General features: G+C 53.0%; 4 protein-coding genes across 4 annotated transcripts; 2 read left to right on the forward strand and 2 right to left on the reverse strand.

Moving 5' to 3' along the window:
• Window positions 1-3,238: 3,238 nt before the first annotated feature.
• On the reverse strand, window positions 3,239-4,547 carry SPS19_1 (peroxisomal 2 4-dienoyl-CoA reductase sps19; the record flags this gene model as incomplete). The annotated part of the gene is made up of 2 exons (XM_065756996.1): window positions 3,239-3,814; window positions 3,909-4,547. The coding sequence occupies 2 exons, from the start codon at window positions 4,545-4,547 to the stop codon at window positions 3,239-3,241; spliced, it is 1,215 nt and encodes a 404-aa protein (XP_065614209.1).
• Window positions 4,548-5,869: 1,322 nt separating this feature from the next.
• Window positions 5,870-7,014, reverse strand: SPS19_2 (peroxisomal 2 4-dienoyl-CoA reductase sps19; the record flags this gene model as incomplete). Its single annotated transcript, XM_053188080.2, has 4 exons — window positions 5,870-6,509; window positions 6,574-6,638; window positions 6,699-6,892; window positions 6,960-7,014. 4 exons carry the CDS (start codon window positions 7,012-7,014, stop codon window positions 5,870-5,872), a joined length of 954 nt encoding a protein of 317 aa, XP_053054042.2.
• Window positions 7,015-12,592: 5,578 nt separating this feature from the next.
• N0V96_004016 (uncharacterized protein) lies at window positions 12,593-13,190 on the forward strand (the record flags this gene model as incomplete). The annotated part of the gene is made up of 4 exons (XM_065756997.1): window positions 12,593-12,600; window positions 12,696-12,702; window positions 12,845-12,851; window positions 13,000-13,190. 4 exons carry the CDS (start codon window positions 12,593-12,595, stop codon window positions 13,188-13,190), a joined length of 213 nt encoding a protein of 70 aa, XP_065614210.1.
• Window positions 13,191-15,040: 1,850 nt separating this feature from the next.
• N0V96_004017 (uncharacterized protein) lies at window positions 15,041-15,948 on the forward strand (the record flags this gene model as incomplete). The annotated part of the gene is made up of 2 exons (XM_053188084.1): window positions 15,041-15,103; window positions 15,313-15,948. 2 exons carry the CDS (start codon window positions 15,041-15,043, stop codon window positions 15,946-15,948), a joined length of 699 nt encoding a protein of 232 aa, XP_053054046.1.
• Between the last annotated feature and the right edge of the window lie 51 nt (window positions 15,949-15,999).

Genomic DNA, 15,999 nt, shown 5'->3' on the forward strand with positions numbered 1-15,999 from the left:
TGTCCAAATTTCCGAGACGAGATGTTCAGGAGAATTGGGCAGCCGATGGAGGGTCCACGCCGCTAGGACTGGATCCATGTAAATAGGACGACCGTTAGACTAACCAAGATCGAATCTTGGAAGCAGCTGGGTAGCGGGTGCCGTGCAGCGATGGGAATATCCGGCTTTGAGACGGACATGTTGGTGGAACATTGGCCTCGACTAGTCCTGAGGGAGGTAAGGTGAAATGTCGGCAGTTAGGAACTTGGGTGTAACAGCGGCGGGGCGAGTATTCATGCGACACTTGCGGACAATACAATTTCTCTCTGTCAGTGGAGGAAGGTATTCCCGGTTTTGCATAGCACCTACTCATCTGTGCAAGTATCCATACTGAAGGCGCGTTTGAAGAAGGGACAACATGTCTCCCCAGTACCCGTACTGGATACTTCTTATGGAAAGCCTTGACGGAGAGTGCCCTGGATACCTACTTCGGTACTGAGCATTCTTTGTGATAGACGAGTTGCACTTCGAGCCCCTGCCAAATATCGTACCTGCAAGTGTCTGAAGACGGAGTACTTCATATCTTGCGAGCTGATGGCCGGTTACGAGGTCTGTTCTCTCAACCATTGAGCAAGTGGCAGGTGCTGTTGTTGCGAACATGAAGCCATACAAGACCACGCCAAATGGCACACGCTTGCATGAGAACTCCCACCTCTTGTTTCTTTTTCCGTCTACTTATCTTCAATTTCTCGGCTACAGATTCTTTCATGTTCATATTCACAAATACGAATCCCTAACTGTCTGGGTTTCGTCATGATACCGACGTCGCTTCCTCTGAAACCAAGATCTCTGCGATGTCGAATGTTCCTGCCTACCGTCCGACCCCGAGACCCCCACATTAGACACTTCATGGCCTTCCGTGTGTACCTCATGGGAAGGAGGCGCAAAGAGTAAGATCGCGGCGATAAGCTCGCCTTCCATCGCCTCAGAAACTCGGCGGCTGCTTCCTTTGCTGTCGAATCTGCCATTTGCCTGGATTTCCTTTTCTAAAGATATGGCTACCTTCGGTTTCACCATAGGTCCGGAAGCCAAAATTGCTAAAACAACGCCAAGTAAACATTCTAAATGAAGTCGTCAAACGAACAAAGCCAGACATCATCGCCAAACGTAAAGCAGCCCAGGCGTACAGCCGCAACGACTCCAGCTTCGATCATATCAACAATAGAGACCCAACGTCGCCACCTGTGAGACAGTTTTCAAGGCAGACGGGCTCCAGCGGTGCGCATTCACAAGCACTCACATGTCGTCATGTTTCTCCAACACAATACAGGCAATGGAAGCGGACTAGACCAACCTCCTACCGCAGAGGAGGTTCGAATAGAGAGCGTTGTTATCCTTGTTGTATCAATTTTGTCGCTTTGTGGTGCTGCCTTCATCATGGCCAGCTACTGGGTCAACCCCCACTCCGAATCAGTTAGCAATGTACAGAAAACTGACAAGCCCTTTAGATCTTCCCGAACCTGCGATCTTTCCGTCACCGTCTTATCATCGGACTTGCGATCAGTGACTTTCTCATGGCTTTCAACTTCATCTGCTCGACAACGATGAATCTTAGCGGCAGACTTATCGATGATCCTGAGCAAACCGACTTTTGTAAGCTCAACGGCTTCATGGCCCAGGTATTCGTCATTCAAACCGACTACTGGGTCCTAAGCATCGCTATTTGCACGTTCTTCATCTTGGCTGGCCAAAGAAAGCGAGCCAACTGGGTACAAAACCACGAAGTCGTCATTTGGGGACTTCCGTGGTTCTTCTCAGTCTTATGGGCTTCTTTGGGCCTCAAGTTGGCTGGCTACAACAGCATCGGGGCTTGTGAGTATTCATGACCAAGGCAAAGCACTTTCGTGTCATTGACCTAGGCGCGCAGGGTGCTGGTTCAAGTCAGACAAAGTGAGGCTGCTTGCCAACTTTGTTCCTCGATGTGAGTGGCACACAATATAAACGGCGTGGGATCTACGATTAACATGCCCTTAGGGATAATCATATCCATCATGTTTGTGTCATATGCATATCTCGCCCTTGTTCTTTTCAGAGCTCAGAACAGGTTGAGTTCGATACAGGAGTCTCCCGGATATCTAGAGTCCGGTTACTCGACACAAGATGGGAGCAGGGCAGCAAGCACTCACGAAGGACTCGAAGGCCGATCCATGATTTCCATCAGAAGGCTCAAAAGAGTAAGAAAACATGATGCTTCAGGGCAGCGAAGAATAAAAGGCTGACCGTGCTCCAGGTTGCTCGCCAGTTACTTTTGTATCCGCTTGCATATGCCATCGTCTGGACTATCCCGACTGCCATCCGGATATACCAGGCAAGTACGAATAAGCCGGCGCCATTCGCATTGCAAAACGTCGACCAAGCTTGCATCGTGATCCAGGGGCTTGTCGACGCCGTAATATACGGTATGAACGAGACATCAGTAGCAAGCTAGCGCACTTGCTGCTCACGTCGAGGTTTCCCTACCGTTCAGGTGATAGAAACTCGAGGCGCGGACATTGCATCGCCAGACATTACCAGAGAGCGATCTGCTCGATCTAATGACAGGAGAATGCGCGGAACCACACTATCTAGTTCCGACCCGACTGAAGTCGACAGAGATGACAATCCAAACTTGGTCGAGTTGAGAGACTTGAGGGCGTAGGCTGCCCCGTTAGGGGTGGAGGGGTCCTCTTCGAAGGACTTGGGTAGTTCGGATGGGGGCAGTGGACAACCTACAACACCTCTTGCCTTTGCGAGTCCCTAGAATATCCATCGATGGAATATACTTGATTGGAACTGTGGCCATGGTAGTGAGGCCGTGGGCCTAGAGGAGGTTCTGACGCACTAATGAAATTATGATACGGGACGAATACCTCGGGTCGCTCCCTTTACGCAGAGCATATTCATCACAGGGCAAGGAATACAGGTAGTCTCTTGAGTAAAAGGGTGGTATCAACATCTCATTACTAAGGTAGCTAGCTCATATCCGCTTGGGACTACTTTCCACGATACATTCATCGTGGCTCATTATCGATCACAAATCCATCGTGAACGCTTGGTCGCACACAATCGTTTCTTACATTACGTGTTTAGTGCTTGGCACCACCAGTCTGCTCCGCAGTAGAAGCGGCAGGGACGTCCTTGGTGATCTTGGACTTCTTGACCAAGCGTAGGCCACCGATGAGCATGACGAGGCCGAGAATACCCAGGATCACGACCAGCGTCACGAGCGCGCCAATGACGCCCGCCACAGGGTTGAGACGCCTCCCTTGCTACCGCTCGAGCCGGAGCCGTTGGCATCGGTGCTGCCGTCCAGACCGAGGGCCGTGGCGCAGGTGCCGGTGGAGTTGCCGCAGGCGGTGCACCATGTCTTGGTATCCTCGATGGCGAACTGGCGCATCTGGGTGACGAACGTGTTCCACGGCAAGACGGTCTCGGACTGTCCAAACAGCGGGTAGACGGTGAGGTTGTTGATGCCGGCGGAGCCGTTGGCAAAGCGGAAGCGGACGGCGACGTCGTCGGCGGCGGGGCTGGCGGAGGTGGCGTTGGTGACGAGCTCAAAGACCATGGAGGAGGCGTAGTCGACGACGGCCTGGAAGTCGGCCGAGACCTTTTGCAGTTGGGCGAGGCCGAAGAAGGAGGAGAAGCTGGCGTAGGCGCCGAACTGGATGTTGGCCTTGACGGAGGAGGACTTTGCGGCGTCCTTGAGCGTCGCGTTGAGGGCCTGGAGGACCTGGCCGGCCAACACCTTGCCGGCGACGGCGCGGATGGGATCGCTCTCGTTGTAGGCGAGGTTCCACTCGTGGATGTTGGCGTAGTCGGTCAGCGAGCGGACGGTGGCGTTGGTGAGGAGGGAGTCGGAGGGGGATGCTGTCGTTGTGGATCCTGGCGACGTTGATGAGGTCGAAGATGGAGTAGGCGTTCTCAAATGTGGCGGCCTTTGCGCCGAACGTGCCGTTGATGACGGGCAGCAGGCTCTGGTAGAAGTCGCGGGACTCGGCGTCGACGGCAGCGTACTCGGGCGAGGAGAAGTAGTTGTTGGAGCTGACGACGGCCTTGCCGCAGCCGCTGCCGCCCTGAAGCCACTCGCTGCTCTCGGCGTTTGTGCTGGTGGAAGCCGTGGCGACGGCGTTGACGGGGATGTACTGGTATCCGCCGAGGGGCGCCTCGACGCTAGATCCGTTGGCGAGGGCCTCGACGGTGCCGGAGGGCGGGTAGAAGCCCTGGAGGAAAGCGTTGGCCGAGGACTGCAGGACGACGTCGGTGGGGGAGGTGACGGAGAGCTGCTCTGGGAGGACGTCGTCGGTGCTCATGTTGCGGATCTGGTGGGTGGCGTTTTCGCGGACGTAGAGCCGGCCGTATTCCAGGCCGGAGGTGTAGACCTCGTAGGCGCCGAGGTCGGTGAAGCGCACGGGGGGCGTCTTCTTGGCTGTGCGGTCGCCGTGACGGTGGAAGACGTAGATGCCGAGGACGGTCTCTGCGGCCGCGGGCATGATGGGCAGACCCATTGCCAGGAGGTGCTTGAGTCCCATGTTTGAGATGTGTTGTTGGAACCTGTGAGTGTGTTAGTCCTGCTGGTGATACTCATGTCCACTGGCTATAAGAGTTGATGCATGTATGAAATCAACAAGCAGAAACCTCTACTTACTCGATGTTACCCAATTGAACTATCAGCAACTTGCTACACACAAATCGAATACCCGCCGAAGTGTGAAAACGGCTGGTGAGATAAGCTTGAAAGCCGGGTTGCAATTCCTGTGAAGAAGAAAAGCAATGAGATTGACGGCCCGTCACCAGTTCAAATAAACCTCACAGGAGTTGAAGAATCTAAGACGATCGAGAGTCGCCTCGAGGCCCCTCGCGAAATTGGGTACCGCCGGCCTTCTTATGTCACGACCGACAGTCGGACTTTTCGACGCTTCAAGAAGTTAGAGTCGCCTTCAAAGAAATCCTGCAGCCCGCACATGGTTCAGCGACAAATGTTCCATTCCTCGTCCCCAGTCCCCAGCATGGTTCGACCCGCTTCCTCGCTCCGGACCAGTCGATGGTTGGCGATAAAGGAGGGGTAATAGAGAAGGGTTCGAATAAAAAACGCACTAGGCCCATGGATCAGCATCCACCGGGCCAGGTCCTATCACTCTGCAGTCAAAAAGTGCGATCTTACTGCAACCGTGGGCGGCGCGAGCGGGTGAGTCTTGCGGCTTATCCGCATGGCGGGCGACGGCGGGAATGGATGGATGGATGCCACCACCATGCCACTCACGTCGGCGTAGCAATTCGTGTGGCCAATTAGTCAAGCTGTTCCTGAAGGCCCCGCCAAAGGTAAGCTATCACCTGCAGGTTGAGGGATGTGGATGCCGGCTTGGCTCGAAAAGCTTGAGTGCGCCGCACCCTGTCCGGTCTTTGAAAGACGCTAATTAGTCGGCTTGGTGACCGACGCAGTAAAGAGAAAAAAAGTGTTGCTTTGCAGCAGCAAGCATCTCCGCTCCCGTCCGCGGGGCGGCTCGGCCTGTCGGCGGCTGGGAGATACCTATGTGTCTAGCCTGCGTAGAATTGTGGTGCCGATAGCCGCTTTACTCAAGGATTGGAGGTTCTGATTGATAAAACGTAAGGTAGGATTGTACAAAATGCCAAAAGATCCTGGTCATTTCTGTAAACGAATGTTGGTTCGTCAAATACAGTGCCATTTCCTGCGGTTCTTCGATATATCTAACAAGCTCTGAGCGGGTCAACAGCCACGCCCTTACGATGTCAACTTACAATCTCTCCACCCCCGGTCGATGGGATTGCTTTGTCCGCGGACTTGCTGGAGGTGATCCTTCCGACCCCACCACGGCCGAATTCTCGACGCCAGTTACAACTTAGACTCCGTCTTTCGGCCGCTCTTTACGTGCTTCGAGATTTCTCCCTTCAGGAGGAAATCCGGGTATCTCATGTCTTCGTCTGTTCCAACCGCTAGCGCACCCTGACGTCTCCAGGCACCGCCGTCAACAGGAATTGCTTGACCGTTGACGAAGCTGCCGGCGTCGCTGAAGAGGTAGACAGTGGAATCGGCAATGTCCCGGATTACGCCCCACCGACCCTGCGGCACCACGGCGTCGGCCTTGGCCTGGTCCTGCTTGCTGCTGGACAGCCGTTGCATGCCCTCCGTATCCTTGATCGGCCCGGGGGCAATCACATTGCTCGTGACTCCGAACGGGCCATACTCCAACGTGACCGAGGCCATGAGTGCATCTACGGCTGCTTTGGCGGCTGAGACATGTGCTTGCAGTGGCATACCTGTCCAGTGGAATGTAGCAGAGACGAAAATGATGCGACCTCCGGTCAGGCCGTTTTGGCTGGGCGTGGGGTTCTTCTTTGCCGACTCTACCAGGTAGGGAATGGTAGCCTTCACAGTGTTGAAAGTGCCCAAGACATCAATATCGATGACCGCCTTGAATGCATTGGGGCTCATGCCGGACAAGGGTGCGATGAAGTTGCCAGCAGCTCCCGCACTGTCGGTAATAAGGTTGTCAGCATTCTGCCGCAGGATGAGACCCTTGTGAATCGGACGCTTACATGACAAAGTCGATGCCGCCCAGCTCCTTGGCGCATCGATCTGCGGCGTCTTGCAGGCTTTGGGGCTAGATAAGAATTGTCAGCCGCAATACATCTTGAAGATATGCATGTTGAAGAGCACATACATTTCTCACATCACAACCGCCGATACCGATGACCTTTGCACCAGGCCTAGCTGTGGCTATGTCCTTTGCCATGGACTCTGTCTTTTCGACATTGCGCCCGATGATGCAGGCATTTGCTCCGAGGCGGACGAGAGCACGAGTTTGAGCACTGCAAATGCTTCCAGCGCCACCGGTGACAAAGGCGACTCTGTTGTCTGCACCAGACAGTTAGTATTGACGGGGGCTGCGACAAACAAAAGACAACGTCCGGAAGCCACTCACTAAAGATGCCATCCTTCCAGACGGGACTCAAATACTCGGACTCGGGAATGGGCATGTTTGCAGGGACCAGATGTGGGTGATGAGGGATGGGACAGAGACAATGAACAAGGTATCACAGGTGGTTCGAGATGATGACGTGTGGGACCCTGCTTCCACGAGATTAAGGCGATAGATGCTGATTGTTTGGGGACCCTGACGATGGATGTTTGGTGGATCCGTTGGCTGCACAGAGATATCGGAGGGTGTACAAAAGTCGAACCTATGTGTTACACGGGGAAGAAGAAACCATAAAGAGTCTGGTTGGTGCGATGTCGTGTTGTGTAACGGCCACGGCAAAGCGCAGCTCAGATGGCAGGCGGTGGTAGCGCGTCGGACCTTGGGACCTCGGCAACGGAAGGTAAGGATAGACACCGAGTGCGGAGCCTTCCGCCGCATGTCGAACCCAAATGATTAGTGATTCCGCTGCTGACTCATCCAGAGCTCGGTCACGATGGGATCACGGGGAAACCTAAGACACAAGTTGGGGAAGAAGCTGCTGATTGGTGGACGGGGGAGAACAGAGGAAAGAGAGCACCACTTCTCTCCTTCCAGCCTCCAAACGCACCTAACCCTCCCGCACGGGGTCTAATTTAGCGCGATTTCCTGATGTCCTTCGGGATCAACGACCGTCTCCCCGTAAACATCTTCCCCCTTCAGACCGGGCAACCTCCATCACGCCACGTCCCTTCAAGTATTGGTTGTTTCTATGCATTGCTCGTTGGACCCTTTCGTCACGCAGTTTGAATCATGTTCGGGGCCATTTGCTCACGACACCAATCCATTTTGAAAGATCTGTCATTTTAGTATCGGAACCCGGGGGAATGGAACCCATAGCGCCTCGATTCTGTAACTTCTTCAACATTGTTTTCCAAGGACGTGGTGGCGGTAACATCTCGTTCAAACCCCTTGCAATTGGGTTATGAGCGCATGCTGTGATCGGGATACTTCGCTACGGGACAAAAGAATCATGGTAGATGGACATCCGCGCCTATCAACTGGTGCTCTCCTGCCTACCTCTGTACCTGGTAGCGAAAAGAGCGACACTCGCCACGTCGCATGAACCGAAACGAAAATATGTGTAGATATCCTGTCACAACATCGTCTTTTACCACGCCTACATATGCAGCGGCTCAAATCCGCGGCTCGGCGAAGTGAAACGATTGGGTATCACAGGGGAACGTACCCCTACTACTTATCTGCCAAGCACCCACAGGGCCTATGAATGTCGTATATCCAACCTATGGATCTCATTGCAGAAATCATACGTCCGAGAGTGATCTTTCGGGAAGCAGGAAATGCGTCTCCACGAGCAAGCTGCATCTGTGCCGCCAACATGCAGAATCTACTTCCAGCCAAAGAGAGGGGTAAAATGAGCGCCCTCGGAACTCATAAAAGTCGCCAAAGAGCACCGGGAAAGTGCAGAAATGATGTCCATGGAATTGAGCAAATTTGCAAACTTTCAAGAGGCGTATGTCTGAGATCTCACCATGAGTAACGCTGAGACCGATCGCCCAGTGGCTGCAGGCCCTGTCATCGTCGCTGAAGAGGGTGTAAGACAACTCGAGCCCCCGCGGTGGACCGATTGATTCTAATAACTCGACTAGGAATGGGATGATATTTCTTCAGACCACGGATCTGTAAGCAAACTCTCTCAATTCTTGAGACTACTCCCGGAATCTTTACTGACAGCCACCTAAGAGCTTCGCATCATCGACCACCAGCTTGAACAGCTCCATCTTCCAACATCGACTTGAAAATGGCAGAACTTACCATAAGTATAAAGATGGCAGTAAGACGCCGACCACGAGGCTCATAGGGTGTGACTAGTGAGAGTTCTGACATTTACAGAGTACCATTGGCCCAACGACGAGAAAGAAGCCGATAGACTGGGTAAGCATCATTCTCTAACGCTCGTGTTGTGAACTTGTCTAACACTGGATCTAGACCTGCAACACAACTTGTTTCTTCTTACATTCCACTTCAAGCTGGGACTCGCTCCGCCCAGTGCCCAAGATTCTGGCGTCAAGCGCGTTCTCGATGTCGGTACTGGCACCGGTCTATGGGCGATCGAGTTTGCAGATGAGCACCCCGGGGCCGAGGTAATCATCACCTCTCTTGCTTACGATTGATCCATATTCTTATTCAAAGCTCAGGTTTATGGCGTTGATCTCTCGCCTGTTCAGACATCAGCGTAAGTTGCATAATCCTCGGATGCCTAAAGCTGGTCTCCAGTGCTCAACACTGACCCGCCACAGAATTCCTCCCAACGCCAAGTTCGAGGTTGATGACATCGAGGAGCCATGGACATACCATGTGCCATTCGACTATATCCACACAAGGATGATGACATCTAGCGTGTCTGATTGGAGCAAGCTATTCAAACAAGCCTTTAAGTAAGTTCAGATTTAAGGGTCAGTAGATGCGAACTAACTCGACAGGCACCTCGAGCCTGGCGGGTATCTGGAAATCCAAGAGGCCGACCTTCACCCTCATTGTGATGACGGTACCCTGAAACCAGACCATGCAATGACGAAGTGGCTGAAGCTTCTCGGTGAGGCGATGGAAATTTTCGGCCGACCTTTTGTCGACATCCCTAGCCTCGTAGCCGTAATGGAAGACGTGGGGTTCGTCGATGTGACCATTGAGACATACAAGTGGCCCATCAACGAATGGCCCAGGGACCCTCATTACAAAGAGATCGGGACTTGGACGCATGCCAACTTCATGGAAGGTCTGGAGGCCTGGACTTTGGCGCCCTATACCCGAGCGCTGAACTGGACGAAAGAGGAGGTCTTCGTCTTTCTCACGGAGGTGCGTTCCAATTTGAAGAACAGGAACATCCATGCCTACTGGCCAATGTAAGTTTCAACTACCAGGTCTACCGTGCCTTTGGTCAGTAAGTGGCACTGACACCGGAAAAGTTACTCAATTTACGGGAAGAAACCCGTTGAGAAGAAAGCGGAGGAGCCGGCGGCAGAACAGTGAGGTATGGCTTGGAGGCGGGTAGATTTCTTAGCAACATGAGCACCTGAACAGATCTATGATTATCCTTTACATCTTGCCCCATCAACCGAGCCTCTTCACATGCCTTGCGGTCGAACCCTTGTACAGTTGATCTATCCAGGGCGACGTTCTCTCTGCCGGACAAAAATTAGAAGGATCGCACCCGCGAGCCAGCGTACTCCCATGATATTCCATGGCTCCAATAGTTGGAACTGTGTTGGTAGGAATTGAATCGATCCGTTCCTATGGCACGTTTCCTGTTGTTTTCCTTGCAACTGCGTTACGTGCGTAAGGCACCTTGCTCCTGCGCCGTTGGAAGCAAGCAGTACCCACGCATCACCCCTTGTCACCAACATATCCATGTCTGGCCAAGAAGAGAGGCGAAATCCTCTTCCAACACAGATAAATGGTTCACAGCCATATGGGTCTCGTCTCCTGTCATTCTCTCTGCTAAGACCAGGGGAAATAGCGATGCAGTCATCATCCTGCCTTTCGGAGCTCAGCAACTATCTTGTGCAACGACCAATCCGGGCCTCCGGTGAACCACGGACCGGTCATTGTGGCTGATGAAGTGAGAGGGCCGCTTGCCTTGACTCGAGTCGACGAGACTAAAGTCAACTGCAGTTTACGGATGACAACGCATCGGAAAGGTTGACGGTAAGCAATACTTGTTGTTTGACACCCACAGAAGAAGCAAGTGCATAATATTTTCCCGCAGAGTATCGCATCCTCAACTCACAGCTTATCGAGCTCGATCCTTCAACACCGCCATGAGAATGGGAGAACTTACCACAAATACAAGGCGGGACGTACGTTATCTTGATATTCCTGGTCTTTTAGTCGTCTGACCTTGTACCTCAGGATACAACTACCCTAATGACGAACGAGAGATGGATAGGCTAGGTATGTGCTACCAAACACTCCCAAGTCGTAACATCGAGTTGAGCCCATCTCATCTCCAACCTTTTTTTTTCTCTAGACTTCCAGCACGAGCTCTTCCTCCTTACCCTTCACGATAGGCTGGGACTTGCTCCGCCGAATGAGCCAGGCTCCAAGGTCAATCGCGTGCTTGACCTGGGAACAGGTACGGGTATCTGGGCCATTGACTTCGCCGATGAACACCCGGAGGCAGTGGTAGGCAATCCAGAAGGGAGTCAAGTTCCACGGAAGCTGAAGCTAGAATCAGGTATATGGCGTGGATCTTTCGCCTACACAAACGACCGCGTACGGACCAACATCCCATGTGGAACTTTATTTTTTGGCATGCTGATATCATCATCTAGCGTCCCACCCAACATCAGATTTGAGGTTGACGATATAGAAGAGACGTGGACGTACCGCGAGCCGTTAGATTATATACACTGCCGTGCAATGACGTCGTCTATATCAGACTGGAGGAAACTTCTCCAGCAAGCCTACGAGTAAGGATCCTCCTCATCGTCACACAAGTAACCTGCTGATCCCTGTAAGCCATCTCCAGCCCGGGGGGTGGTTCGAGTTGCAAGAAGGTCATGTCCGACCCTTGTCCGACGACGGTACTCTAACTCGAGAGCACCCATTATCAAGATGGGCAGATTATATCGAAGGGGCGTGCAATATCATGGGGCGCCCTTTCGTAAATGTGCTATCCCTTGTGGAAATCATGAGAGAGATCGGCTACGTCAACGTGACGTATAGCACGTTCAAGTGGCCTCTCAATACTTGGCCCAAGGATGAGCATTATCAGACCCTCGGCCATTTCAATCACGAGAATTACATGGAAGGGATTGAAGGCTTCACACTTGCGCCCTTCACTCGGGCCCTCAAGTGGTCGCGGGAAGCGGTCGATATGTTTCTCGTTGGCGTACGTAACGACCTGAGGAACAGATATATACACGCTTACATTCCCATGTGAGTACACTTAATCTGGTCTGGCGACTCTGACTTCTTCTGACCATCAGTAGTCAGTTGATACATGCGCGCAAGCCCGAGAGGTTGAATATAGATTGATGGGTCACGGTACCAAGTCGCGATGGATTGAAGAATGCTGACGTAGTCCGTGCTGGATGCTACGAGAAAATCTTTCGAATATGATCCAACCTAGTCACTTAGTTACGTTTCTGTGTTGGAAGCTTAGAGGCCCACATATGGCCCATGATGAAATCCAAATTTGGTCGTTTGTTGTCTCTCGGACTACTGCAACGGCCCAGAGCCGCGGCACGGGCTGGTCAGGTGGAATCTGCAACTCGATATACACAGGCCAACGAGAGGAAAGACTGATTCGCCACGTCGTACACTCCTACTGCTTTTGTTCTAGAACGATTGGCAAATGGTCTTTGATACGCCCAAAACCCTTGCTCTGTTGGAAGAAGGCCCCAACAGCAAACAATAATCCTTGTCACCAACATGCATAACTGTCTCCATTCCAGAAGAGGGGTAGCAGTTCTTGTTCCACAGATGCGATAAAATCGTTCGTGTATCCGTCGCGCCCCTCGCTGTGTCTTCGTTGCATTCACTGAGCAAATTGAACTGCCTTCTTCTGGATACAGACCAAAGGCTCACGGAACGTGTTTTCATGATGGCGGACAATACAACCGAGCCAGTGCCTGACAATGGCCCCGTCATGGCGGCTGACGATGTAAGTCGCAGCTCGCAAATAAGCGTCTTCTCGTTACTGACTACAACATAGTTCAGCGATGATGCTTCATCTGATAGGGCAACTGTAAGTTTGTGTCATACTGTACCCTTCCGTCCAGTATGAAACGGCCTAATGAATCCAGAGCATCGCATCTTCCAGTACAAGTCTCTCCAGCTCGATACTCCAGCATCGTATCGAGAACGGTAGAACGTATCACAAGTACAAGGAAGGCAGTAAGTTATTTCGATGTACTAGCCACCGGAGTTTCGCGACACTAATGAATACAGAATACAACTATCCGAATGATGAGAAGGAGAGTGACAGGCTTGGTATCTCACCCTTACACGTTTCTTCTTCTGCATCATCTCACGTCCTTTACAGATCTTCAGCACAACCTGTATCTTCTCACGCTCGACTACAAGTTGGGTCTTGCCCCCCCGAATGAGAGCAACAAAGCCCAGCGGGTCCTTGACATCGGAACTGGAACCGGATTGTGGGCCATTGACTTTGGAGATGAACACCCCGAGGCCGAGGTAAGGACACCAGCAACAATTCTATGCGAGAAGCGCTAAGTTTTGCAATAGGTGCTCGGCATCGATCTCACGCCAGTCCCCACGGCATTGTACGATACGCTCCCTCCCGCAGTGCTGCACGTGTACATTACTGATGACTCTATAGTGTTCCTCCTAATGTCAAGTTCGAGGTCGATGATGCTGAAGAGCCTTGGACCTTCAGTCAGCCATTTGATTACATCCACATTCGTGGTATGACCTCAAGCATCGGTGACTGGAAGAAGTTCTTCCAAAAGACTTTTAAGTGACCAATTTCGGGATCCGCTTATAGTGAGCCTGTATACTGACCTGTTACAGCAATCTTACGCCAGGCGGCTACGTCGAGCTGTTTGAAGGTCACATGCGGCCTGATTGTGACGATGGGACGTTGACGTCTGACCACGCTTTCATCGAGTGGGTGGACAAGATCGAGGAGGCCTGCAGCATTTTTGGTCGGCCATTTATCAACATCCCCAGCCTGATCCCTATACTCAAGGAAGTTGGGTTCGTAGACATCGAAATGGTCAAGTACAAGTGGCCCCTCAACAACTGGCCAAAGGATCCCCACTACAAGGAACTTGGCGAATGGAATCTCGAGAACTTCCTCGAGGGCATCGAGGGATGGAGTATGGCTCCTTTAACCAGGGCCCTCGAATGGACGAAGGAGGAAGTCAACGTTTTCCTCATCCAAGTTAGGAATGATCTGAAGGATAGAAGAATCCACGCCTATACACCCCTGTAAGTCTCCTACCGATGGGATTGAGCCGAATTTTCTTCTTCACCTGAAGCTCTACCTCATTTCGAACGCAACTAATCTGGAACAGCTATCTGATCCACGCGAGGAGACCTCCTGCGACCGAAGCTTGAAGCTGCGCAATTTACGCAAATAACCTCAATCATGGGGTTTGGCCGGGTAGGAGAAGTCGATGAAGCTGGTGAAGCTGGCAGATGAGATGAACTTGGATGTAGCAGAAATAGCTTGTAATGACAAACTTGATTTATGTTTGAATCTTTCCATCTTTTCGCATAAAAAGATGGCTTAACACTGAGGGATCACAGAGACGTTTCCACATTGAGTGGACGGGGTTGCGAAAGGAGAAAGCTCAGAACTAGGCATGACCGGCTTCTGGAAAACTGAGGGCAAACAGAGCAATGGCGTCTTGTCTCCAGCTTGCCAGCTTGACAATATGGTGTCGTCTAGGTAGCTCGACAAAGATAAAGAAGATGAAGTCGAGATAACAAGACATGATTATGCTCTTTGTGCAGGCAAGACAAGGTGATTTGTGCAACCTCGAGCCAGCTTCGGGACTAATGCAAGGCGCACGGATAATTTAAGCTCATGGTACGGTGTAAGGTACCCCATACCGTCGACGGGAAACTCCACCACAGGTACCCACCCGCAGTCCCGGCCAACCAGATGACCGCCAAACAGGCAAAGGAAAACAGCCCCTCTCTTTTTCAGGACTTACTCCCGCGCGAAAGAGCGGCAAGCGGCAAGGCGGGAAACGTCGTCAATGAGCGTCAGCGTCAGCGTCAATCAATCAATCCGGCCCTTTCCACCTACCCAAAACATCTTACCATCCTGTGACGCCTAACTGGTCAGGCCGGAAACCATCTACCTACCCCCAGAACCCAGGTCACATCAGGTTCCCCGTCACTCCAGTCAGTCCAACAAAGAGTGATACCGCCCCTCCCCGCCCCGCCTTGCCGGTCAGCAGCAAAGCAGCGACCCGACCGACCGATAGTTTGACGACACATCCCATACCTGCCTCACACCTCACGAACTTCGACTTTACATCCTTTCAAGCCCACCGACCGCCCACCTCCAACGCCTCCTTCCCGAATCCCTCACGAATTCCGCACCAGCCACCATGGCTTCCAAAGGAGTCTCCCTCCTGAAGTTCGTGGGAACTGTTTCCCTCGGTCTTCTGACTGTACGTTTCACCGCTCTCCCGGCCCAGCCTGCACACAGCTCGGTTCACCGTCGGACCATCATCAGTGACGCCACTATCCCATCCCCCCATCCCCATCCACCCCTCCCCCTCCACTCTCCGCCTTCAGGACACTCCGGGATGCCGAACCAGCCTCCACCCCAATCATGAAATGCTTCACTTAAGTCATACTAACACATGCGGCGCAATAGGGCCTCTCCTACTCCCTCTCAACCGTAACAGTCCCCTCGATCCTCTCCCTCCCCTCCGCCTCCGACGCCCTCCGCGCCTTCAAGAATCTCTACCCGAGCGCGACCGCCCGCCTCCGCCTCCTCACCGGCGTATCCGCAACTTCCTTCCTCCTCGCCTTCTTCCTCTCCCCGCGCGCCTTCCGCCACCCTTACCTCGTCTACGCCTCCGTCCTCACGCTCACCTCTGGTCTTGCCGAGCAAATCACCCCCTACGTCCTCAAGAGCAGCCCCGAGTCCTCCAAGGAATCCATCGCCGCCCGCCGCCAGGCCGCCCGCGACCGCGAGCAGAAGCGCAAAGCCGCGCGCATCGCTCGCCAGGAGGCTCGCATGGAGGCCAGCTACGAGGTCCTCGGCGACACCCACAGCGACGGCGCAGGCAGCGCGAGCGGCGACGAATCGTCTTCGGCTGCGGCTGCTGAGGCCGAGGAGGAGGCGCTCAACGGCGAGGAGATCCGCGGCGAGGTGGACGGTTTTAGGAAGACGCAGCTCGTGCAGTCTGCCGTTGCCTCGGTCGGCTTCCTGCTGTCTGTCATCGGCATCTGGGGCGATGGTGCCATTCAGGTCTTCAAGACCGAGACTGTGATTGTTGGTGTATAAGAAAGACGGTCTGGTGGATGTTTTGAGTTGAGCCAAGGGGTTGTGTTGTGC

The sequence above is a fragment of the Colletotrichum fioriniae genome, assembly GCF_027942845.1.
Source record: "Colletotrichum fioriniae strain IMI 355084 chromosome Unknown scaffold_4, whole genome shotgun sequence".
Classification (NCBI taxonomy): domain Eukaryota; kingdom Fungi; phylum Ascomycota; class Sordariomycetes; order Glomerellales; family Glomerellaceae; genus Colletotrichum; species Colletotrichum fioriniae.